This window comes from Scyliorhinus canicula, chromosome 3, assembly GCF_902713615.1.
Source record: "Scyliorhinus canicula chromosome 3, sScyCan1.1, whole genome shotgun sequence".
Lineage (NCBI taxonomy): Eukaryota > Metazoa > Chordata > Chondrichthyes > Carcharhiniformes > Scyliorhinidae > Scyliorhinus > Scyliorhinus canicula.
In genome coordinates, this window is record NC_052148.1 from 252,425,256 (window position 1) to 252,451,262 (window position 26,007).

The 26,007-nt window shown below is 47.0% G+C and overlaps 1 protein-coding gene across 1 annotated transcript in view; it reads left to right on the top strand.

Annotated features, from left to right (window-relative positions):
* The window catches only part of LOC119963435 (janus kinase and microtubule-interacting protein 1-like), a 432,838-nt gene that overhangs the window by 391,575 nt on the left and 15,256 nt on the right, over positions 1-26,007 (top strand). The window contains exon 20 of the mRNA XM_038792562.1: positions 6,666-6,869. Within this exon, the coding sequence (XP_038648490.1) occupies positions 6,666-6,869 (204 nt within the window). The remainder of the gene's footprint in view (positions 1-6,665; positions 6,870-26,007) is intronic.

The following is a 26,007-nucleotide window of genomic DNA, read 5'->3' on the forward strand; positions in this document are numbered from 1 at the left end:
AACACTTGCATTTATATATATCTCCTTTCACAATCACAGGACATGGCAACGTGCTTTTGCAGACAGTGAAGTACATTTGAAGTGCAGTCGAAGTTGTAAGATAGAAAACATGGCCGCCCATTTGAGCACTGCCAACTCCCACAAACAGCAATGTAATAATGAGCAGATCACCTGTCTGTTTTTTTGTGATGTTGACTGAGAGATCAATACTGGCCAGGACACCAAGGATAAAACCCTTGTATTCTTTTGAAATAGTGCCATGGGACCATTTGCATCAAGCAGGGAGAGCAGGGTTTAAAATTGCACCTCAAAAGGTGGGACCAGTGACATTGCAGCACTCAGATTATTGTGTTCAAGGGCAGCACGGTGGCACAGTGGTTAGCACTGCTGCATCACAGCACCAGGGACCCTGGTTTAATTCTGACTTGGGTGACTGTGTGGAGTTTGTACATTCTCCCCGTAGCTGCGTGGGTTTCCTCTGGGTGCTCTGGTTTCCTCCCACAGTCCAAAGATGTGCAGGTTAGGTGGATTGGCCATGCTAAATTGCCCCTTAGTGCCCAAAAAGGGTAGGTGGGGTTACGGGGATAGGGTGGGGGCATGGGTCTAGGTAGGGTGCTCTTTCAGAGGATCGGTGCAGACTCGATGGGCTGATTGGCCTCCTTCTGTACTGTCGGGATTCTATGATTCTAAGTCCTGGATCACCCCAGATAACTGATGAATCTGTATAATCACTTGTGTTATGCCACATTTCACAAGTACAGACATAAAGATCGATTTCTTGGGTCGGAAATTTCCAGTGGTTCTCGCCGACGGGATCTTCCAGTCCCACTGACGGCGGAAACCCCCCAGCAGGTTTCCAGGCATCAGGGGTGCATAGACCAGGAAACCTTGTTGACAGCAGCAAATTTCAGGCAACCTCCGCTGCCACAAGACACGCCATGGGGGCGGATGGAAAATCCTGCCCTTGGCTAAAAAGGAAAGGAGGAACAATGACCTACTTAGCTCAAAGCAATATGACTTCTTGCTGGGATACCTGCGCTGTGTACCTCATAAAGTATGTGCAGGTCATAGGTCATGTTCTTTGTATGGTTTTAGATGATCAATAGGTTGCCATTTTATCCATCAGTTAAAATTATTTTTATTACAATTTTTGACATTAACAATTGGAAATGAAATTAAAGAAGGAAATCTTGTGTGTTAGAGAATGCCTTACCATGTCTCTCAGACATTAACAATGTTTTGGACTCAATGAACCCAAATTTAACACTGAGCAAGTGAGTCGTTTGGAATGAGTTAAAATCTTACCCGAGTTATTTCTTAGAAGTGTAGTGACTGTTATTTCAGAAGTCCTTGCCCGCCATTTTTTTGCACAGCAAGATCTCACAAGCAGCTACGAAAATAAAAGTACAAGCAGTTATTTCTGTAAGGATGGTGCAATTTGAGGGAAAAGTGTTGACCTGGACAATGAGTGAAGTCTTTGCAGTTCACGTGGCATGGTGGAGTCTTTCCAGACTAACTGAACCAACCGGATGGGCCTGGATTTAATGTCTCAACAGCAAGACAACGCAGGACTCTCTCAGTGCCGCACTAATAACTTTGAATAGGTCAGTTGTGGTGTGCAGTCACTGCTACCCTGCCAGGCAGCACCCACATTTTGTTTCGAGTACCCTCTAGGACAGTCATTTTCAAAGCCAGGGTCGCAACCCGTGAGTGGGTCATGGACGGGTGTCGGGAGGGTCGTGAGGCCATCAGTCGTGGAGTTGCCGATCGTGTGAAGAAGTGCCCAGCGGCCGTGACCGGCTTTTAAAAATGTCGGCCACGACCGGCTTTCAGAATGCCGGCCATCCCGCACGCGCGTACCCCCTCAGCAGTGCGTCGGCCCGGAGCCCAGCCAGGCAGACTGCCTCCTCCTGACCTCAGCGCGCTGACCCAGGAGCAGATTCTTTTTTAAAAAATCAATGGAGTCTTCTCTCCAGAAGCGGCAGCAGAGAGCAGGTCTCTCACCCCGTACACTGACATCATGTGCTCTGGGCGGGAGAGAGATTCCTCCATTTTGCAGCTGCCGGTAGTGCTGGTGTGAGCTCCAGGGGCCTCTGGTGAACAGCCCATGAAGAAGAAAGTGAAAACAGGAACAAGGCAGCATAATTTGATTACTTGATGTGTGAGTTTCTTCATTGTGCCAGTGCAAATAAGGATTCAACGTTCATGTGTGTTATATGTGGGGAAGTACAGGCAAACATTTTTCCCTCAACAAGCACCATCCTTAAATGAAAGATGAAAACCCTCAAAACTTCGAAGGAATTTCAAGACGAGCATGGCGAATTGAATACAAACCTCTTGATGTTTTTCAATGGATGTAGTGAGATCTTAAATCATCAGCTGAAGAGTTTAGCAGAAATGTAATATTGAATGACAAAGCAATTGAGATTGCTTGTGACAGGTTCATTTTAAAAACATGAGCCACGCTAGCCCTGTGGTGGTATGATTTGCATAGCTGTCTGCCATTGGTGCAGAACACCGGCTTACCATTGGCCCTGGTCGGTCATGTGCCTCTCGACCGATTGGTTGAGACCAGTCATGTGACGGCTCTCCGATTGGTCGAGAGGCTGAGTTAACCACGCCTCCACACCGAGGTATAAATAGTCAGAACGCCCGGCGGACGTCCATTTATTGTAGTCGACCGCAGGGCTAAGTTCTAGCTTATTAAAGCCTAACTTTTGTACAGCAACTCATCTCGCGTTCAATTGATGGCTCATCAAGCCCATCCCATTTGTTTGCAGAGTGAAGGCTAGCTCTGTTCAGAAGACAGTATGTGGTGGTTAATTCTGGAAGCCTGACCCTCCATGCACTAATGTTTCCCTGAACCTGTCTCGCCAATCCTCACGGATGGATCCAGAGCCTCCAGAAATTAAATATTAATCGCCGGACACTGCTGTGAGCAACCATGGAGAAAAAACATTGGGGAATTCTTTGAAGACTAGTTTATTAGCTGTAAAAATATAGGAAATGGAGGGACAAGATGGTTTGACTGAGAGTCGAGGTTCATCGAATTATCGAAGCATAATTTCCCAATTGATGTGGGAAGGCAGCGTGCAATGAAGCTATATTCGTCGAACAACCAATCTCAGCAGCATGTAATGCGGAGAGATTGGGAGGCAGTGGGTCATGTGTTGAAAACCCCACAAATACGTCCAATCAGTGTTGGCAACACCAAAGGTTCTCTCGCAATGAACAAGATGGCGGCGGGTTTCTGATTGTCCCTTTTGTGGTCAAAGACAATGGAGCCGGCTGCCTGAAGAGCAGAATCAAGCTCGCAAAGCACTAAGGCTGACAACGCCCGGCCTCCACCTTCAAAAATTAGGTAGAGAAATGAGAGTGGGGGAGTGAGAGGAAGCATGAAAGAATGCAAGAAATGGGAGAGGTAATAAGAACAAGAACTAGGAGCCATCTGGCCCCTTGAGCCTGCTCTACCATTCAATGAGATCATGGCTGATCTTTTGTGGACTTAGCTCCACTTTCCGGCCCGAACACCATAACCCTTAATCCCTTTATTCTTCAAAAAACTATCTATCTTTACCTTAAAAACATTTAATGAAGGAGCCTCAACTGCTTCACTGGGCAAGGACTCCATAGATTCACAACTCTTTGGGTGAAGAAGTTCCTCCTAAACTCAGTAGTAAATCTACTTCCCCTTATTTTGAGGCTATGCCCCATAGTTCTGCTTTCACCTGCCAGTGGAAACAACCTGCCCGCATCTATCCTATCTATTCCCTTCATAATTTTATATGTTTCTGTAAGATCCCCCCTCATCCTTCTTAATTCCAACGAGTACAGTCCCAGTCTACTCAACCTCTCCTCATAATCCAACCCCTTCAGCTCTGGGATTAACCTAGTGAATCTCCTCTGCACACCCTCCAGTGCCAGTATGTCCTTTCTCAAGTAAGGAGCCCAAAACTGAACACAATACTCCAGGTGCGGCCTCACTAACACCTTATACAATTGCAACATAACCTCCCTAGTCTTAAACTCCATCCCTCTAGCAATGAAGGACAAAATTGCATTTGACTTCTTAATCACCTGTTGCACCTGTAAACCAACTTTCTGTGACTCATGCACTAGCACACCCAGGTCTCTCTGCACAGCAGCATGCTTTAATATTTTATCGTTTAAATAATAATCCCGTTTGCTGTTATTCCTACCAAAATGGATAACCTCACATTTGTCAACATTGTATTCCATCTGCCAGACCCTAGCCCATTCACTTAACCTATCCAAATCCCCTGCAGACTTCCAGTATCCTCTGCACTTTCCGCTTTACCACTCATCTTAGTGTCATCTGCAAACTTGGACACATTGCCCTTGGTCCCCAACTCCAAATCATCTATGTAAATTGTGAACAATTGTGGGCCCAACACTGATCCCTGAGGGACACCACTAGTTACTGATTGCCAACCAGAGAAAAACCCATTAATCCCCACTCTTTGCTTTCTATTAATTAACCAATCCTCTATCCATGCTATTACTTTACCCTTAATGCCATGGACGGGGAGAAAGAAATCGAAGGCAAAATACTGGTTGCTGGTAAACAAAGACAGTGAGAAACTGTGAGAGATATCAGTCTGATATTTATTTTAAATCAAAAGAAACAGCATATTAAGGAAAGAGAAGAAATTCATGTTAATTAGCCAGCCAGCGGGAAACCACTGGTGGGAGCTGATGGAGGGCAGGACCAGTTTTCACATCCGCTATGGGTCCCTTTGATCGTGCATGCCTGACAGGGTAATAATTCAGGCCATGGAAATAATGGCTGAGGGAGTGTGACTTCAAAGGGATACAAAGTCAGAGGGATGGAACTGGAAATCAGTAAGAGCCCTTTGGCCAAATGGCCTTCAACTACCTTCCCACCTTGCCACACATTTTTATCCCCAATACCCTGCTCTATCTCTGCCTTTGCTCTCCCAAACTCCAGTGTTGTTCCACCTTCTCCCTTGACGCCCTGTATCTTATAACCTCCCACCCTTTGCCATCTGACCTCATTTTGCTCCCCTCCCCACCTGCCCCCAACTATCGTCCTCACCTGTGCCCCCACCACTTTGTCTGCTTCAGTCCTCCTGCAGTCTTAGTTCAATTTTTATCCACCCTAAGTTGGCACTTCACCTAAAAATTACACAATCTCAAAATCTTTCTGTGAAATGACAATGGGGGAATCCAATAAATCTGTGTAGTTTGTAAAAGTAAACTAGACGGATTTTGATTCATAATGATGACCAGTGTTAATGCTGGAGAGGTAGAATATTCTCATGAACCCCCAATTTTATTATGTAGTGCCAGCATCAATCATGTCCATAGAACAGACAGTTTAGTCAGTTATAAGGTGGAGCTCCTTATACTCTGACCCAATGATGCTCAGGAAAGCGACGGTTACTTCTGCTGGTATAACCTGTTGTGTTACAGCATTACCACCACAATAAACTAGGCTTATGAGTGTGAAATGTTAACTAAAATGAGATAACGTGCACTTTAGCAGAGTGGTTAGCACTATTGCTTCATAACTCCAGGGTCCCAGGTTCGATTCCCGGCTTGGGTCACTGTCTGTGCATAGTCTGCATGTTCTCCCTGAGCCTGCGTGGGTTTCCTCCGGGTGCTCCGGTTTCCTCCCGCAAGTCCCGAAAGACGTGCTGTTAGATGAATTGGATATTCTGACTTTTCCCTCCGTGTACCTGAACAGGCGCCGGAATGTTGCGACTAGCGGCTTTTCACAGTAACTTCATTTCAGTGTTAATGTAAGCCTACTTGTAACAATAAAGATTATTATTATAATGTGCAGTTCAGAAAATTTGCTCTGTGGTTGCAGAACCAAGTTCGAAAGTGTTGACTCAGCTGAATATAAAATGAATAAGTTGCCCTGACACCCTGACATAAAACAAGATATAGATCTAGACAAGTCGTAAACGCACACTTCTGCTGTGGATAGGGACATGTTTGTGTGTGTGCTTGAATAAAGCCTTTCTGCGCTGTTTTGTTTAAGAAAAGTAAAATAAATGCCTCAGCGGTCCGGTGTCTGTACTGCTGGTGCTGTGTAACATTGTGCTGATAGTTTCCTGGGGCTGCTGTTGCTTGTCAGACGATCGGGTTGGCAATCGCTGCCAAAGCACTTCCGCCACCACTCCCCTTATTACCACGGCAACGTTGGTGGAAACACAGTGACCATTCAGAACCTCCGAGGCTGTAGACTTCGAAACCACTGTGGTTCACAATGAGTGCGTTTATCAGATCAGATTTGGTTCTCGTTATCAGTGGAAAGTTACCTTCTCGGCTCCTGACTCTGATGTTGAAATTGGATATGCTGTTTATAAAGCAAAGTGTTTCAACCATTGTTAGATGTGTCACCGGTCGCCAATAGCAACAAAAGAGCGCAGTAAACTTTCAAACAGTAGGATGGCATTACAAGGAAACTTTCTGTATTATGACCCTTCAAAACGTCACCCTTACTGTTTTTGTGTGATTCTGACAGTCTGCCTGACTGTTGTGTAAATTCTAACCCTTGTGCTCGAACAATGCTGTGTGCTCACATCACATGGCTAACTCTTTCTTCACCAATAATCTTTTGTTACAATGAGTTAATACCTTTTGCGTAATAGATGTACATATATCCTCCTCCACAGCAAATCCAGGAGCTGGAAGCCACCCTGTACAACACTTTGCAACAGTGCCCTGGGAACAAAGTGAGTGAATCTCTGACGGAGGTGCAGAAGGAAGAGTTGAAGGTGGCAGTTGAGAAGTGGCGACGTCAGGTCCTGAGACAGAGCCGGGAGTATGATGGTCAGATCTTACAGGAGCGTTTGGAACTGTTGCAACATGCCCATCAGGTATTACACATGCCCATCGGGTACTGGGGGTACTCAATTCCACTTGAAATGCTGCACGTCCCTCTTTATTCCACTTGAAATGCTGCACGTCCCTCTTTAAGTTAATTATCTTGCAAGTAGGAGGATTAATCAGACTGATTATGCCCCTTTAGCAATCAACTCGTTTTGATGTGTTTTTTTCAGAACCACAAGTGGCATTAGGAGCATTTCTATTGACTGTTTATATCTCCTTATTCAAAGGCTTAATTAATGCAAAGTCTACTTCCAGTCTTGAAGAAAATGAATTTCCCTGACAAAGCTGCACATTAGACACAGAGGGCGTGATTCTCCGCTGCCCATGACGTGTCAGAGAATAGCGGGAGGGCGTCCCCGACATTTTTCACGTCCTCCCGCTATTCTCCCCCCCCCCCCCCACGGCCGCCCCACGACACGAATCGCTGCTCGCCATTTTTTATGGTGAACAGCAATTCTCCCCAGGCCGATGGGCCGAGTTCCCAGGCCTTACGGCCGTCTTTACGGCAGCAAACACACCTGCTTGCTGCCGTCGTAAAAACGGCCGCAACATGCCCGTTCTGGGCATCCAGGGCCCCAATTGGCATGGCAGTACCACGGCTGTGCCAAGGGGGGCATGGGCCCGCGATCAGTGGGCACCGATCGCGGGCAGTGCGTCCGTAACGGACGCACTCTTTCTCCCTCCGCCGCCCCGTAGGATCAGTCCGCGGGGCGGCCGAGGGAGATGGCGGCCCCGCGCATGCGCGGGTTGGAGCCGTCCAATCCGCGCATGCGCGGCTGACGTCATCGTGCGCGTCAGCCGGCGTGAAGCTTGGCGCGCGGACTTAGCGACGGTCGCTAAGGATGCGATGCCGTGGTTCACGGGGCCCCGCTGCTAGCCCCACCCGGGGGGGGAGAATCGGGTCCCAGGAGGGGGTGCGGAGGCTGCCGTGAAACACGGCCAGTTTCACGGCAGCCTTTACGACTCGCCGCATTTGCGGAGAATCGCGCCCAGAAAATGCATGCACAAGAGGACTTGCCCCATAATTAACCTTATTGTTTTGTCAAAAATCTGGGCAGCACACTTAACATTTGAAGTGTTTTTTTTTAGTACTAATCTGTTATAAAGAGCCATGAATTTAGGACTGGGAGAAGGCATGACTTTGGCTGCTTGCTTTTGAGGAAAACCAATATTCAAGGATGGGGAGGGGAGCTGGTGTGAGCCTTTCAGTTGTATACTCGGACTGAACAGGGCTTTTCCAGAAACCTGACCTGGCAAGTCTCTAAATCCATGCATCACTGCTTTTCTGCAGAGCAACTGAGATGGATTACAGTTCATGGGCCCTGTACGCAGTTTAGTGTTTGCCCCCAACCGACCATGGGATCTGAAGACTAAAGCTGAGCACTCACGCACACTCTGACTTCCTCCCAACCCTCGCACACACTGTCTATCTTCCCCCCCACCCCTCGCACACGCACTATCTTCACCCCACCCTATGCACATACTATCTCTTCCCTCCTCCACCCCTCGCACACAATCTCCTCCCCCTCACCCTCGCACACACAATATCTTCTCCCCCCACCCTACGCACTCACTATCTCTTCCTCACCCCTCACACATTCTATCTCTTCCCCCTCCACCCCTCACACACACAATATCTTCTCCCCCCACCCTACGCACTCACTATCTCTTCCCCACCCCTCACACACTCTATCTCTTCCCCCTCCACCCCTCGCACACACAATATCTTCTCCCCCCACCCTACGCACTCACTATCTCTTCCCCACCCCTCACACACTCTATCTCTTCCCCCTCCACCCCTCGCATACACTATCTCTTCCCCCACCCCTCACACACTCGCTCTCCCCCGCCATCCCCTCCAGTTGTGTGGTGGGTAAATATGCTGGCCACATAATTTCTCAATATTGTATTACATTGTTGACCAATGTATTCATCATTTGAATTCCCAAATGTCATTAAAACATTGCTTTTTTAAATGAAAAATATTAGTGCCAGTTGGCATTTTACTTTGAATATTGAATAATTGAATCATTAATCTTTAGCATAGCTATACATTCATTATGCAATCGATTCATTATGTAATTCAAAGCGCAGTGGCACAGTGGTTAGCACCGCGGCCTCACCGCGCTGAGGACCTGGGTTCAATCCCGGCCCTGAGTCACTGTCTTTGTGGAGTTTGCACATTTTCCCCGTCATTGCTTCGGTTTCACCCCCACAACCCAAAGATGTGCAGGGTAGGTGGATTGGCTACGCTAAATTTCCCCTTAATTGGAAAAAAAGAATTGGGTGCTCGAAATTTATTTTGAAGCACTATAGGCGCGATTCTCCGCAAATGTGGCGAATCGTAAAGGCTGCCGTGAAACTGGCCGTGTTTCACGGCAGCCTCCTCGCCCCCTCCCGGGACCCGATTCTACCCCCCCCCCCGGGCGGGGCTAGCAGCGGGGCCCCGTGAAGCACGGCATCACGGACTTAGCGACGGTCGCTAAGTCCGCGCGCCAAGCGTCACGCCGGCTGACGCGCACGATGACGTCTGCCGCGCGTGCGCGGGGCCGTCATCTCCCTCGGCCGCCCCGCGGACTGATCTAGCGGGGCGGCGGAGGGAGAAAGTGCGTCCGTTACGGATGCACTGCCCGCGATCGGTCGGCACCGATCGCGGGCCCATGCCCCCCTTGGCACGGCCGTGGTACTGCCGTGCCAATCGGGGCCCTGGATAACCAGAACGGCATGTTGCGGCCGTTTTTACGACGGCAGCAAGTAGGTGTGTTTGCTGCCGTAAAAACGGTCGTAAAGGCCTGGGAACTCGGCCCATCGGCCTGGGGAGAATCGCTGTTCGCCATAACAAACGGCGAGCAGCGTTTCGTGTCGTGGGGCGGCCGTGGGGGGGGGGGGGGGGGGGGGGGGGGGGGGGGGGAAGAATAGCGGGAGGGCATGAAAAATGTCGGGGACGTCCTCCCGCTATTCTCCGACCCGTCGTGGGCAGCGGAGAATCGCGCCCTATGTAATTCAAGTCTATTTGAAACATGAATTAATTACTTTTACTTACAAGATATGGAATATAACTGGGTAAATAGAGTTAAGATACAGATCAGCCATGATGGCACAACAAGCATAAGGGGCTGAATGGCCCATTCTTGTTCCTGTGTTCCTAACTAGATATTAATGAATGGGGCTTAGCATATATGTGCAAGCATTCATGCATCAAGCTCTTTTGCCAGTTAATTCAAACTAGTCCAGGTCTCAAAGACCTGCTGGGACTGATGGGATGATATTTTCCCTTGTCTGCTTCTAACAGCCCGACATGACACGAGTTTGGATAATCTAATTGAATTCCGAGTGGACATGACTCTTTGTGTTCAGCTGCTTACTGTGTGATTCCGAATTGACAATCTCACCCAAAGTGCATGATAATGGCAGATGTGCAAAATGGAAATGGTGCACAATCGGAATGCAGAGGGTGTGTTTTAGAGTCTCAAAATAAGGGATACTATCAGGTAAAGTAGAAAGAACTGCTTTCTGCAAATAACTTCTATAACAGTCGATTTTCAGGCTGAATTTAATTGCAGGCAGGAGTTCAACATGGAGTGAGATGATTAAAACTACACTTAAATGAATTCCTGATACACTTACAGCTTTTCCATTTGCCATTCAACACATGAGTACTCCCGTGTGAAAGGGCAATGCTACAGCTAGGTCAAGGCAGTAATATATTTAAAGGGTCATTGTAGGTAGTGGCAAAAGTGTTCTTATAATGCATTGCCAATTTTTGTTCTTTTACAATTTAATGCCGACTCAATAGACTTTCAAACCTGAGCTTTATACCTTCTGCTGGGAAGCTTCTATTTTCGATCCATGACATATTAAGTGTGATAAACTATTGGCAGGAGTTTCCCTTTGGACTTCTGAAGCCAGCCATCAGACTCAAATGTGGGTCAGAAGCCTCCACTGTATGAGAAACGATCTGTCGTTGTGATGTCTCCCCAAGTGGCTAATTAATGGCAGATGACAGGATCGCTGAACAATTAAGGGCAGTGGAGGGATTCTCGAAGGAGGGCCAATAGGAAGAATAAGAAGTGAATAGGAATAGGAAGAATCTCAACTTGAAAGTAACAGCAGGAAACTTAGGCAGGTAAATGAGCGAGAGGGCGCTTCGAAATACAAAGGCAGACTTCCTCCAGCTTTTATGAAGTTTAAATTTTAAAATGATTTTTTTGCTGGCCAGGCCTGCACTGTTTGGGGAGTGGGTAGGGAGCCTCTCTGCTGGGAGGCCTGTTGCTGTAGCAGCACTCCAGATAGGCAGGGGAAGGTGTCTAAGTCTGCCTGGAGTGTCGTTCCTCTGGTCTGCTGATGGGAGGATGTCCTCAGGCAGTCAAAGTGGGCCCTGGTGCCTCCAATGGCCTGGAGGTCAACTAGAAAATCCCAGGCAGCCTCTGTTATTAGGCCGCTTTAATAGGTTACCCATTGCGTGCAGATGGGTAGCCCCTGCACCTCCATCCCATCTCCAGGAAAATAACTGCGGGTGGGCTGGAGCAGATGAATCCGCACACCAGCTAGCAATGCCTTTTTTCGCACCAACGCACCTCAGTTCCCTACCATGATGGGGATGAAATCAAGCCCTGTGGTTCCCCTTTGGGAGTACCCAGCAATCTGTGCTACTTGGGCGAGAAAGAAAAGGATGGAAGAACACCATATGGGAAGTCCAGGCTGGACAGGCAGAAGGGTTGTCACCCATTCACTGCTGACCACTCATTAGTTTATCCAAGGTAAGGGTTTCCTTCCTGCATCTGGCCCAGGATCAGTGCATCTGTCGACAAGGAACTGTAGCTGTGAGTTATGCGAACATCTTTGCCACCAGGACTGTGCTGTCGGTAGCCATGAAAGAAATCTAACTTTGTATAAACATGCAGCAGACGTCATCTCTAACGTAGCCAATCAACTGTGCACAGATACATAAAGCAAGTGACCTGTGCACAGTTTACAAGAGTTATTGTGCACATCAGTTTCTGCATTGACTCTCGACAACAGTGAAGACATCCTAGTTTTATAAACAGCCAAGTAGACAGTGCTGTAGGTTGCACCTGAGTGCTCAGATGCTCTTTGAGAATCCCATTATCTGCAGCAGCAGGAAAAGCTTCCACTCACTCAAAGGTGTCAGGTCTGGATCAGCGGCTACACACTCGACTCTGGGTTTGACTCCAGGAACTTGAGCACCAAAGCTCGGCTGATACTCCAGCGTAGTGCTGAGGGAGTGCTGTTCTGTTGGAGGTATAGAACATAGAACATAGAACAGTACAGCACAGAACAGGCCCTTCGGCCCTCAATGTTGTGCCGAGCCATGATCACCCTACTCAAACCCACGTATCCACCCTATACCCGTAACCCAACAACCCACCCCCCTTAACCTTACTTTTATTAGGACACTACGGGCAATTTAGCATGGCCAATCCACCTAACCCGCACATCTTTGGACTGTGGGAGGAAACCGGAGCACCCGGAGGAAACCCACGCACACAGGGGGAGGACGTGCAGACTCCACACAGACAGTGACCCAGCCGGGAATCGAACCTGGGACCCTGGAGCTGTGAAGCATTTATGCTAACCACCATGCTACCCTGCTTTCCATCTTTCAAATTAGAAGTTTAACTCCAACATTATTGTCCACCTGGAAGTGCAGCTGAAGAGTCCAGGGCATGATTCTGAAGCAGATTAGGTGAGTTCCCCCTAATGTCCAGTTATTATTTACCCTTCAACTGACATGACTAAAAAGATTGTTTGGTCATCATCTCATTATTGAATATGGGAGCTTGCTGTGCACAAATTGGCTGCTACATTTCCTGCTTTAAAACTGCGACTGCATTTCAAAAGTACTTAATTGACTGTAAATACGTTTGGAGAACATCATTAAAATGAAAGCTTTATCTTTCCTTACACTGTTGTAGCCAGCTGTGAAATACTATGGAAGCTTGCAGTGAAGGGTACAGATCCCAGCCAAATAGCCTGAAAAGATGTGTGAAAAAGATGTTTGGGGGATAATGGAGGGAGATGATGGCATGGTGGTTATGTCACTGAGTTAGTAGGCTAATTCTTTGGGGACATGGGTTCAAATCCCACCATGGTAGCTGGTGGAATATAAATTCAATGAATAGATCATAAATCTGGGATATAAAGTTAGTCTCAGTGACCATTAAACTATTATTGATGTAAAAATCCACCTGGGTTCCGTAATGGCCGCTGGGAAGGAAATCAGCCAACCTTACCTGGTGTGCCCTGCTTATGACTCCAGACCCACTGTTTGACTATTAACTCCCCTCTGAATTTTGTTTTTTGCAGAAGGAGGCCATTCGGCCCATCGAGTCTGCAATGACCCTGATAGAGCACCCTACCTAAGCCCACCCTTACCCCGTAACCCCATCTAACCTACACATCTTTGGACACTAAGCAATGGAATTCAATGCATTTAGATAACAGATACAATACTGATGATGGCTGAATGTGTCATTTATGCCTCATTTCATTTTTAATTGACTTTGAAGGGGGCACTGTTGCAACATGCCTGCACATTGGTGGGAATTTGTGTTTTATCTCTATGCCCCTGCATACCCTTCTGATTCTCTCTTTTTCACACATGCCCCTTTCCCCTCTCCTTCACTTTGGTTTCCTTCTTAGCATTGTTGCTATTTCTTCAGGTTTTGCTGTTGTTCCTTCACTCAGCTTTTTTCTCCTTCACTTGTGTTTCTACTCTATTTTTGTCACTCTCTATTTCTGATTCTCTTCACTCCATTGTTCTTACTCTTTATCCTTTCTCTTTCTTCCTCCAGTCCTCAGCCACCTTACCTGGTGTGCCCTGCTTATGACTCCAGACGGACTGTTGACTCATAACTCCCTTCTGAATTTTTTGTTTGCAGAAGTAGGCCATTCGGCCCATCGAGTGTGTTTTCTTTCTTTGTCTTTTCAAAACAATTTTTTTCTATTTCCCACGACTCTTGTAGGGGTGGGGGGGTGGGGGGGGGGGGGGGGTGGGGTGGGGTGGGGGGGGGGGGAGAGGCGGGAAAGAGTGTACTAAGTTACCATCGAGAACGGGAAAGTGTGGGCCATTGATGTAGCGGCGAGATGGGAGTGATGTGGCTGTTAGATTGGCATTGAGTGGGCCTGGGCCTTATCAGCACAAATACCATGACATGAATAAAGGAAGTGCAGTACTTTGTTTTGGAGCAGCACACAAAGGTACCTCAGTTCTGTAAAATTGTACTATTCACCCATGATTGGCGCAGCGTATTGTAAGAGCTGACCTATCTGTTGCCAGCTCTCCGTTTCTGTTGAAGTGTGTAAAGAAAATAGGTCAACAATGGACAAAAACACTCAGTCCACAGCAGAAAGGTGGCGATGAAGGCCAGAATCAAATTCTTTTTTGCATTTCATTTGCACGATTAAGGACTGAAGAACATTTTTTGGAACTCCTAATGTTGAATTTTAGGCATGATGTGGAGATGCCATGTTGGACTGGGGTGAGCACAGTAAGAAGTCTTACAACACCAGGTTAAAGTCCAACAGGTTTGTTTCAAACACGAGCTTTCGGAGCACTGCTCCTTCCTCAGGTGAATGAAGAGGTATGTTCCAGAAACATACATATAGACAAAGTCAAAGATGCCAGACTACGCTTGGCCAAGATCCCGGTTGAGGCCGCACTCTTGCGTGAGCCCTTTTGGGATCTTGTCTGCTTTCTTGCATCTTTGTAGAAACTTAATGTCAGTGTCTATATGCGCGAATTTTAGGCAGTTTGAGTAGTTTGAAAGATTGCTCCACGTGTACATCTGGCATCTGGAAACAGCTCAGTGGGTCAGCACAGTGCACAATTGAATGAAGAAATGACTGGCATTGAAGGCATATTTGGGGGCAATGGGGGAATTCAACCCTACCAAGGAGGACCGGTATAATTAAGGATGGAGGTTACACATTTGGCTGAAAGTGAACTAAATAGAAGATGAGGCTAAAGTAAATGTTTTTCTCATCATCCGTGGGGTGGCACAATGGTACATTGCCAACCACAGTGCCACCGTGCCGCCCAGTCCCCTGAGCTCTCTGCGTTCCTCCAATTCTGGTCTCTTGCACATCGTTTATTTTAATTGTTGAACCAGAGCGGCGATGCCTTCAACTTCCTCAGTCCTAAACTCTCAAATTGTCTTGTGGAACCGCTTAATTTCTTTACCTATCTTTTCTCCTTTAAGATGCTCCTCTTTGACTAAGCTTTTAATCAGTCCCTTTCCAGTTTCCCAGTGTCACCTTATGTGGCTTGGTGTCAAATTCTCTTTCACACTCCTGTGAAATGTCTTAGGCTGGTTTCACACATTAAAGGTGGCATAGAATTGAAAAATGTTGGTGTTATTGGAAAAGCTTACCACACCTTCGTCTGTTTAGAAAGTCCAACATTTTTACTGTCAACTTGTCTGCCACTTTATATCGTGAGACTTTGCCGTCACATTACTAACGTGTGAACCCTGCAGCTGGAGTTGTATAGAACTTTAGTGAGGCCACAGCTGGACTACTGTGTGCAGTTCTAGTCGCCATTTTATAGGAAATATGCAAGTGTACTTGTGGGAATGCAGAGGAGCTTCACCAGGATGTTGCCTGGGATGGAACATTTTAGTTATGAGAGGTTGGTTATGGTTTGGATTATTTTCCCTGGAGCAGAGAAGACTGAGGGGTGACCAGTTCGAGGGGTACAAGGTTATGAGGGGCGTGGATAGGAACCAGCTGTTCCCCTTAGTTGAAGGATCAGTCACGAGGGGACACAAGTTCAAGGTGAAGGGCAGAAGGTTTCGGGGGGATTTGAGGAAAAGCGTTTTTACCCAGAGGGTGGTGACGGTCTGGAATGCACTGCCTGGGAGGGTGTTAGAGGCAGGTTGCCTCACATCCTTTAAAAAGTACCTGAATGAGCACTTGGCATGTCTTAACATTCAAGGCTATGGACCAAGTGCTGGCAAATGGGATTAGGTACACATGCCAGGTGTTTTTCATGTGTCGGTGCAGACTCAATGGGCCGATGGGCCTTTTCTGCACTGTGTTTTTTGTGATTCTGATTCTGTGACACTGGGTTCAGATATTTATGATCAGAGCACAGGCACCAAGAAAAGTGAACAGGGTGCTTGGAAACGGGACACTGCACAGACAGAAAGCAAAAGGAGGTGAGAGCCAAGAGGACAGCAGAGAGAGGAGTTATGGCCTGTACTGTAGGGCACGTTAGATACACTGTAAGTTAAGGCAACTATCCATTAAGTAGATGATTACATGCTGAACAAAATGATTTTGGTCATGACTATTGATCTGTACATTAGCCTTTATGATGGATTACGGTATCTCTCAATTCAAACCCAACTTCACCCCATCTAATGTGATCTTAGTCCAGGCTCAGCGAAATTGTAGCAATGTTCAAGGGACATGAGTATCCAATTTAGCTCTCGAGGATGCTAATGTTATAGCTCTGGGTTATGCTATCTTACGAGTAAATGGAGTGGAGTGTAAGTCAACTTGCAAAAAGGTAAAACGTTCTCACTGCTCTCATGAGTGACTGATCCCTTTGAACCTGGAAAGATGTCCATAACAGACTAGAAATTGTTCTTGTCACTGAATTAACCAGGGTGGCGCTTCAACCATAAAATGTTGAGGAGCCGGCTAACTCCTTTCCATTGCTAATGAACCTTCTGGCATTCATCGTGCTGTTCTAAGTGACAGATTTGTAGTGTATTCCAACATGCTCTATGCAGTGTCCAGGTTACTGGTAAATCATCAAGTTTGGCCGGAGGCTGGAAGTTCCCTGGACAGTGATAGGGACCCTAAAATGAGCTCGGGGGTCACGATGTTGATTACTCCCCACCTGCCGCTTCTGATGCAGGTAGCATGCTCGTGGCTTCCTGCCAATTTAGATGATCATAGCCGCAGCCAGCGCTAAGTTGAGCAGAGGGCTAAAAATCGTGAGAGGCTTACACTGGTTAAAACTAACCTACATCACTCACCTCACCCTGCACCTCTTAAAGGGCACTTCATCGTGACTCGAACTGGTGTTGGAAATGACACTAAAAGCAATTCTGACGTGGGAACCCCATAATGCAACAACATGACAGAGAATGGACTCCAAGAGTTTCTGGTTTTGGATTGGAGACATTGGGCGCAAAGTAAAAAGGAGGAGAGATGTAATCAAACCACACTGGGCCAGGAGGCCCCCTAGACAACCCATCCAAAGGCAGTGGGAGCAGAGAGCTCTGGTCAATGCCATGAATGTAACCAAAGGACTTGAACGCAGTGTCACCAACAACTTCCATGACATCACACAAGTGATTAAGGTCAGGAGACACATCTTCAATACCACATCTCACAAATTGCACCATTAGCAACTGTTGTAGTGCTTGGTTGATTTTGTTTAAGTGTGCAGTTTATTTAAATCCTATTAAAATTCAGTGACTCAAAGGGGTTGACTAGTGCGCCAGCTGAACAGGGAATTTTGGGTTGTTATAGAGCTTTGTAACTAAGCCGTGGCTCAGTGGGGGTAACAATCTCGCCTCCGAGTCAAAAGGTTCCAACCTGAAATTCCATTCCAAGACTTGAGCACAGAAATCAAGGCTGACACTACAGTGCAGTACTGAGGGAGTGCTGCACTGTTGGAGGTGACATCCTTCAGATGAGACATTACACTGAGGCCCCACCTGTTGGGTGTGAGAGATCTCATGGCAACATTTCTGAGGGGATCAGCTGTTAAAATTCCACCCAGAGTTAACATTGTGGGTCAGGTCATGGCCTTTCATTCAAGCTGGACTATGGTAGATGTATACAGCTTTTAAACCAGTGATGGGAAACCTCGGCCAGTGAGTGTGCTGCATGAGTGGCCCTCCTTCATCTCAGTGGGGCCTCAAGATTGTAACTGGGCTTATTCACCAACCATGACCCAATGAAGAATAAGATTAAACAAATTTAATACCAGCCAAATATTTCATTATGAGTTAGAAAATGCTTAATCATTTATATATTAGTGGAATTATCATCAACGTAAAATGGTAAAAGTAAAATAAATATTTACACTTGATGCACGGCTCTCACAATCAATGTTGTGAGCAATCAGCACGCACCTCACTCCATTTGCCCTTCCTTGACGTGCGTATCACTTCAGCCATACTAGTAGGAAAAAAATCGACATGGATGGAAATCAGTGGAATGTGGCAACACTGTATGTAGGCAACAGGCAGCAAAATGTCTCGTGGGCCGCACTCAGAAGGCTGATGGGCCACATATGGCCCCCGGGCCGCAGGTTGCCCACCACTGTTTTAAACAAAAAGGCAAAGCCTGGGAGGAAGGGCCGGGGGTAGGGGTGCTGGGGTGGGGAGGGGGAGGGGGAGGCAGAAAAGAACAAAAGGGAAAAATAAACCATCAGGTTAAGGCAGGAGTGATTGAGTGACAAAAAACGAAGGTGGTGCATGTAAAAACCTACCCCTTTTTGTTTTATCCCCTGACCATTACTTTCTCCAAAGCTGTTCATCACTAATGTTTTCCAGTTCTGATAAAATTGCTTTTGGGCTTTCCTTGAGAACAGAGTTAATACTAATGTCTCTGGCTCGTGCCAGCTTTGAAAAAGTGTCACTGACTGATGAACCCACATGCTCTGAGTACCTAATACAAGAAAAAAGAAGCCACACTCATTCCTATTATTGTATTTCATAATAATGATAACACAGAAAGTAAAAGCACTTGTCATTATTGCACCTGAATCACTGATTCAGCTTTCATTTTATTTCTCTCCACTAATCACAGATCCACTAACAATCTGCCACATGAGCAAACAAGTGATGCATTGTTTCTCACAGATTGTTCTCTCAGATTTCTCTTTATCGCCAGGCGCAAGGTTTCTGAGGACAAGCTGACTTCAATTGTGAATCGTGGCTTGCTTTGGTCCCGTACAACACCAGTGAGTAGGTTATGCAGGAGGTTGCGAAAGTGCTCAAAGTACTCAGTGGGTTTCCTGTCGCACCTGTGAAGGGAGAAACTAGGTTAATATTTAGGGTTTGTGACCTTTCAGCAGAACCAAGTCTCTTGTGGGAATCTGATCGTTGTGTTATGCTGCTTCGGATAACACAGGCTGCTACTTGATGCAGTCTTAACTAAAGGATGCTCCAGACTCTGAAATGAGTTCAACGTGTTTATTGAACTATTAACACAGTTCTCAGATGAGTTCGACTCTCCGCTAATCTAACTGTAGCAACTCAGTCTAACTGTACCAGCTTGCTCTAAGCCACGTGCTGGGGTGTGATGCTGCTGATCAACCCTGTCTGACTCACTAGATGTCTGTCTGTGGAAAGAGGCAGGGTGCGAGTGCCTCGTCCCTTTTATAGTGTTTATGTCATGCCCCCTTGTGGTGATGCCACCTCTGAGTGTCCGGACTGCCCATTGGTTGTGGCTTATTCTGAGTGTTCATTGGTTGCCTGTTTGCATATCATGACACTGATAAAAGGAGGCAGACCTGAAAAGGCCCTCAAATGGTGGAGATTGAGGCGGGCTGACCAGGAAAGTAGCAGGACTCCGTGTTGGGATAACTCGCCTTCCCAGAAGGGAAAAACAGTAAAAACAGGGAAATGAAGAAAACCCGTCCAAACTGGTCTTGTATACCTTAAAATGGAACACCATTAGAAAGTGGGAAATAAGAATACTGGTCAAAACTGTTTTTTCCACTGGGTGTTCGGCTGCCAGGGAAATATCCCAATGGTGGATTGCGAGGTAGGTCAGCCGTCGGCCCCAATTAAGGGCCATTTTTTAGGCTGCTGGCATTTTGCCACTGGCATGGCAGCTGCCTACAGTGAGGGGAAGCTTCCAGCTTTAAGGAGGGGGTTGATGGCACGATGAGAGGGCAAAGGGCAGGGAATTCTGACCCAATGGCCTTAGTTGGCCATTGGAAAGAGTTTCTTCTCTATTTTGCAGGGCTGTCCATCCTCGCACTACCCCCCACCCCCCCCCCCCCCCCCCCCCCCCCCCCCAATTTTTGCACACCTGTCCCAATGCACCTCAGTTTCACGGTGTTGTCAAGGCCTCTGGTCTGCCTGCGAAGTGCCTACCTTGCCGGGTGGAACTGCTGAAACCTCAGAGCGTGCTCGCCCTCAGGAGCTCACCCACCATCCTCAATTGAACCCAAGGCCTGCAGGTAGCCAATTAGAAAGGCCAGCTTCACTAAAATTGTCCAGCTGGTGCCACTGCCAGTAAATGCCTGATGTTGGGGTCCCAAGGCCCAAGATAAACTTCAATCTGTTAACTGACATTCTCTCTCCACGCACACTGCCGGACCGGCTGAGTATTTCCAACATTGTCTGATTTATTTCAAGCAAATTTTGCGTCTGTATTGAAAAGAACATGGAATTTGATTTCACCTCATTTGAGGTTGCACGTTCTTTGTGAAAAATCATTTTGCAAGTGTTTGATTGTTTGGGACAAGCGAAGAACAAGAAGAGGCTTTTATTTTAATTACCATTGTTTCTCAACGATTCATTTCAAAGGTAATTTGTGCCGTTGTGGGTAATAAAGCTGGTGTCTTGTAATTATCTGGTCATGGACAAAAAATCCATGCTGCTCATTTTAATTAAAATAAATAATGGCCATGACAGCACTGTAGCACAGTGGTTAGCACTGGGACTACGGCGCTGAGGACCCGGGTTTGAAACCCAGCCCTGGGTTACTGTCCGTGTGGAGTTTGCACGTTCTCCCCATGTCTGCGTGGGTTTCACCCCCACAATCCAAAGATGTGCAGGTTAGGTGGATTGGCCATGCTAAAATTGCCCCTTAATTGGAAAAAAATAATAATTGGGTACTCTTTTAAAAAAAAATTTTTAATTTTTAAATAGATAAATAATGGCCCAGGTCATGCAGTGGCGAGGCATTTAATGTTTGCTGTCAGACGGACTTATAGCATTTCGAGGTTTCTCATTTTCTTGCAATGAAGTTGTTGAAGGTGCAAACTGATGAAGCCTAAAGCAACTGAGTTACTAGTGCTCAACCATCAATGTAAACCAGTAATTATACATACAGTGTAATTAAATGAGGTTATTGGCAGAGAAATGTAATCCCTAGATATGGGACATGGGTGCTCCTTCCTTTATTCATCCAGCTGGTTGGAGCATTTACTTCGCAACTGAACACTGACAATTTTCTAAACAACGATAAGTAGGACTTGTTTATCCTTTTTCCATTTTCTTTTTATAGCCTTCACATTGACATGTTCCATACTTGCCTTTACAAACTAATCCTTGTGATTATGGGCATCGCTAGCAAAGTCAGTGTTTATCTCTAGTTACCTTCGGAAAGTGGCGGTGAGCATTCCACCCGAACAGTCCGTTGTAGGCCTGCTTGGAAGTTCCAGGGCTTTGACCCAGCACCAGTGAATTAAGGCAAGTCGTGATGGTGTGTGAATTGGAGGAGATGGGCGGCACAGTGGTTAGCACTGCTGCCTCACAGTACCAGGGACATGGGTTTGATTCCAACCTTGGGTGACTCTCTGTGTGGTGGTTGCACCTTCTCATCATGTCTGCATGGGTTTCTCCTGGGCGTTCCGGTTACCTCCCATAGGCCAAAGATGAGTAGGTTAGGTGGGTTAGAACATAGAACATAGAACAGTACAGCACAGAACAGGCCCTTCGGCCCTCGATGTTGTGCCGAGCCATGATCACCCTACTCAAACCCACGTATCCACCCTATACCCGTAACCCAACAACCCCCCCTTAACCTTATTTTTTAGGACACTACGGGCAATTTAGCATGGCCAATCCACCTAACCCGCACATCTTTGGACTGTGGGAGGAAACCGGAGCACCCGGAGGAAACCCACGCACACACGGGGAGGACGTGCAGACTCCGCACAGACAGTGACCCAGCCGGGAATCGAACCTGGGACCCTGGAGCTGTGAAGCATTTATGCTAACCACCATGCTACCGTGCTGCCATGTTAAATTGCCCCTTGGAGTCCAAAGATGTGCAGGTTGGGGGGATGAGGCAGGGGACTGGGCTTAAGTAGGGTGTTCTTTCAGAGGGTCGGTGCAGACTCGATAGGGCAAATGGCCTCCTTCTGCGCTGTCGGGATTCGGTGAAGTTGGTGTCCCCATGCATCTGCTGCCCTTGTAGGTAGTAGAGGTTGGAGGTTTTAGAGGCTGATGTTGTGGAAGATGACCCTGAGAATTGATTAAACACCTTCTTAGTCAGGGGTCTACAGAGAGCCATTTTGAGCCGTATGAGCCTGGAGCTGGGTAGACTGGAGCCACACACTCTAATCCCTGGCCACTATAGCACCAAGAAATCAAGTAGGGACATCAGAATGTACTTCTTTACCCAGAGAGTGATGAGAATGTGGAACTCGCTCCCACATGGAGTAATTGAGGTGAATAGTATAGGTGCTTTTAAGGGGAAGCCTGATAAACATTTGTGGGAGAACGAATAGAGGATTACGCTGATAGAATTACATAAGAAAGGATGGTAAAAGGCTCATATATACCATAAATGTGGACATGAGCCAGTTGGTCTGAGTGGCCTGTTTCTTCGCTGCAAGTTCTATGTAATTATTGTGTAAAATCTGCCTCTTTCACCAAGCTTTAGGCCTCTTCCTTCATATCCCTATATGTCGCTCAGTGTCAAATGTTGTTTGATAATGCTCCTATGAAGTGCCTTGGGATATTTTACTCTGTTAAAGGTGCTATGTAAATGCAAATTTTTGTTGTTTTGTTTTATAAATTTAGAGTACCCAATTCATTTTTTTCCAATTAAGGTGCAATTTAGCGTGGCTAATCCACCTACCCTCCACATCTTTTGGGTTGTGGGGGTGAAACCCACGCAATCACTGGGAGAATGTGCAAACTCCACGCAGACAGTGACCTGGAGCTGGGATCGAACCTGGGACCTAACCACGCGCCTCCGTGCTACTCAAATTGTTGATTTATTAACAATTAATTTCAAATAGCATTCACTCTCCTTTGAGGCCACCATTTAGCATAGGGCCTTGCTAAGCAGGCTCCAACTTCTAAGTTCTGATTTCATAGATTCATAGAATTTACAGTGCAGAAGGAGGCCATTCGGCCCATCAAGTCTGCACTGGCCCTAAGAAAGAACACCCTACTTAAGCCCAGGCTTCCACCCTAACCCAGTAACCCCACCTACCCTTTTTGGACACTAATTTGCAATTTATCATGGCCAATCCACCTAACCTGCATATCTTTGGACTGTGGGAGGAAACCGGAGCACCCGGAGGAAACCCACGCAGACATGGGGAGAAAGTGCAGACTCCGCACAGACAGTGACCCAAGCCGGGAATCGAACCTGGGACCCTGGAACTGTGAAGCAACTGTGCTAATCACTGTCACAGAATTCTCATAGAATTTATAGTGCAGAAGGAGGCCATTCGGCCCATCGAGTCTGCACCAGCTCTTGGAAACAGCACCCTACCCAAGGTCAACACCTCCACCCTATCCCCATAACCCAGTAACCCCACCCAACACTAAGGGCAATTTTGGACACTAAGGGCAATTTATCTTGGCCAATCCACCTAACCTGCATATCTTTGGACTGTGGGAGGGAACCGGAGCTCCCGGAGAAAACCCACACACACACGGGGAGGATGTGCAGATGTGCAGACTCCGCACAGACAGTGACCCAAGCTGGAATCGAACCTAGGACCCTGGAGCTGTGAAGCAATTGTGCTATTCACAATGCTACCGTGCTTCCCCCCAAAATGCTACTGCGCTGCCCCCACAATGTTACCGTGCTGCCCCGAAATGTTACCGTGCTGCCCCCACAATGCTACCGTGCTACCCATTTCCCATTACTTGGCATTCTCTCTTAGACAACAGGCACGTTTCTCCCAAAAGGGAGAAACACATGACTATTCAACCTCACTCACAGTCAATAAGTGGCCTCAATGGGGAATGCACGGTTGAGGCCACACTTGCCCCGTTTTGTACAATTGGGAGCGCTGCTCACCGGAACTCCCCATTGTAGCAAGAGACCAGGACGCCATTTTAAAAAGGCCGTCCTGATTTTCGAGGCTCCCAGAACAATTCCCTCCAGCCCAAATACAATATGGGAGGGTGCTCGGCACTGCCAGCATGCCAGGCTGGCACTGCCAAGGTATCCAAATGGGACCTGCAATGCCAGGGCACCACCCTGTCCAAAGGGCAGGCAGCTGGGGGCCTCCAATCCCTTGGGAGCTCCCCACAAGTGCCGTTCCATCTGGTTCCCATTTATGGGCACCGAGGTCTCTTGAGGTGAAGGGGTTGAATCCCAAATCCTCAGGTACCTCGGGAACCTGCACATTAGAATGAGGCTTACTGCCTCACTCTAATATGCAGATTTTCAAAAAGGTGATCCCGCTATTGTGGGTGAGATTCACATTGCAACATCTCGAGAGATCCCATTGGATCTCACAAGGCATGGCATGCCAGATCGATCCAGGGAGCGGGGTCTCCCTGCTTTAAACGGACATGGTGCGCCACAGCGAGCTGCTTTTCAGGCACAGCGTGGCCGTTGGATCGCGCCAAACATGATGCATAGAATTCAGATTGAATTGTAAGCATAATGAATATATACATCTATATGTGTGTGTGTCTGTGTCTGTGTGTGTGAGTGAGGGAGGCTGCAATACAAGAATGAGTAAATTAGAGACAGGCCTCGAGTAGGAATAGAGAATCAGATATAAGCCTGGAGGAAGGAGATAGAATTAAAGCGTTGCCAGTCAACAGGGGATTGTAGTGAGATTGGGATAAAGGCCTGAGGGGAGGAAACATCAGAGACGGGCCAGGAGGGGGCCAGTAAACAGAAAAATACTCTTGAGGGTGGCAAAGATTGATTCTTTTGATCTTTTTCCTTTCAAGTCGTAGATACATTAATACCTGAAAGAAACCAGGAACGTGTGAACAGCTAAGGAAATATGATAACAGGATAGACATGTGAGAAACAGGAATACCTAGTGTCAGATGTGAAATTGAAAAAGGTTGGAAAGAAGGGTATAGTTAAAGTCTGAAGTCACTGTTTAAATAGGAATGTTGCTGCTCACCTCAAATGCTGAACAGTTGTATTGCTTACATAATCCAACAGAGCTTATTCTACAAATCAATATCAGACACAGCAATTGGTGGAAGTGACCATTTGGATTGCAGTTTCTGGTCCGCATGCATAGAAAGGGAGCAATCTTGCTTCGATTGTCACACAACTTTGTCAACACTGATTGAATTTCTCTGGTGTGAAAGTATTTGACGAAAGTTATCACGTTGTGCTGATTCCTCCAAGTTCTTAACTGTGTGTGGTGAATTATAAACCTAGTAATTAATACTGTGTTCTATTATATGTATTGTGTTCTTTTTGGCTCTGTATACGAGCCGTTGCGCGGCTCTGCCCATAGGGGGAGATGAGGAGTTTGTACTGGGCTTCACCCTTGGCTCCACCCATGGCTCCTCACACTAACCGGAGGTATAAAGCTCTGCAGTCGTGAGCCTGCTGCCAGTTCATCTCATCGCAGGCAGGCTCTGTTGTAAGATTATTAAAACCACTGTTCACTTCCAATCACGTGTCTTGTGAATTGATGGTCACATCACTGTGCATGAATATTTTTCCAGGATCTCTTTGCTTTTGGTTGGATCATACTGTCACAGATTGACTGCCTCTTCTTCTTGCAAAACAACTGTGGTGGCACTTCACAAGTAAATATATTGGCAGTGACGCACCCTAGAACAACCTGAGGCAGTTATGTATGAATGCAATGCCTTTCCGTTTCATAATTCTCCTTAACTCACCTATATTTCTTCATAGTTAAATCCTCTGCCTTGCAGGTGGTCCTTTTCTGTACTGCGCCCAGGGTTTAGAAAAAGCTACCTTGTGCTTCAGTGGTCAGAACTGAATGCAGCGCTTCAGATGGGGAGCACGGTAGCATAGTGGTTAGCATTATGGTTTCACAGCCCAGGATCTCAGATTCGATTCCCGGCTTGGGTCACTGTTTGTGCGGAGCGTGCACATTCGCCCCATGTCTGTGCGGGTTTACTCCGGGTGCTCTAGTTTCCTCCCACAAGTCCTGAAAGACACGCTGTTAGGTAATTTGGACACCCTGAATTCTCCCTCTGTGCACTC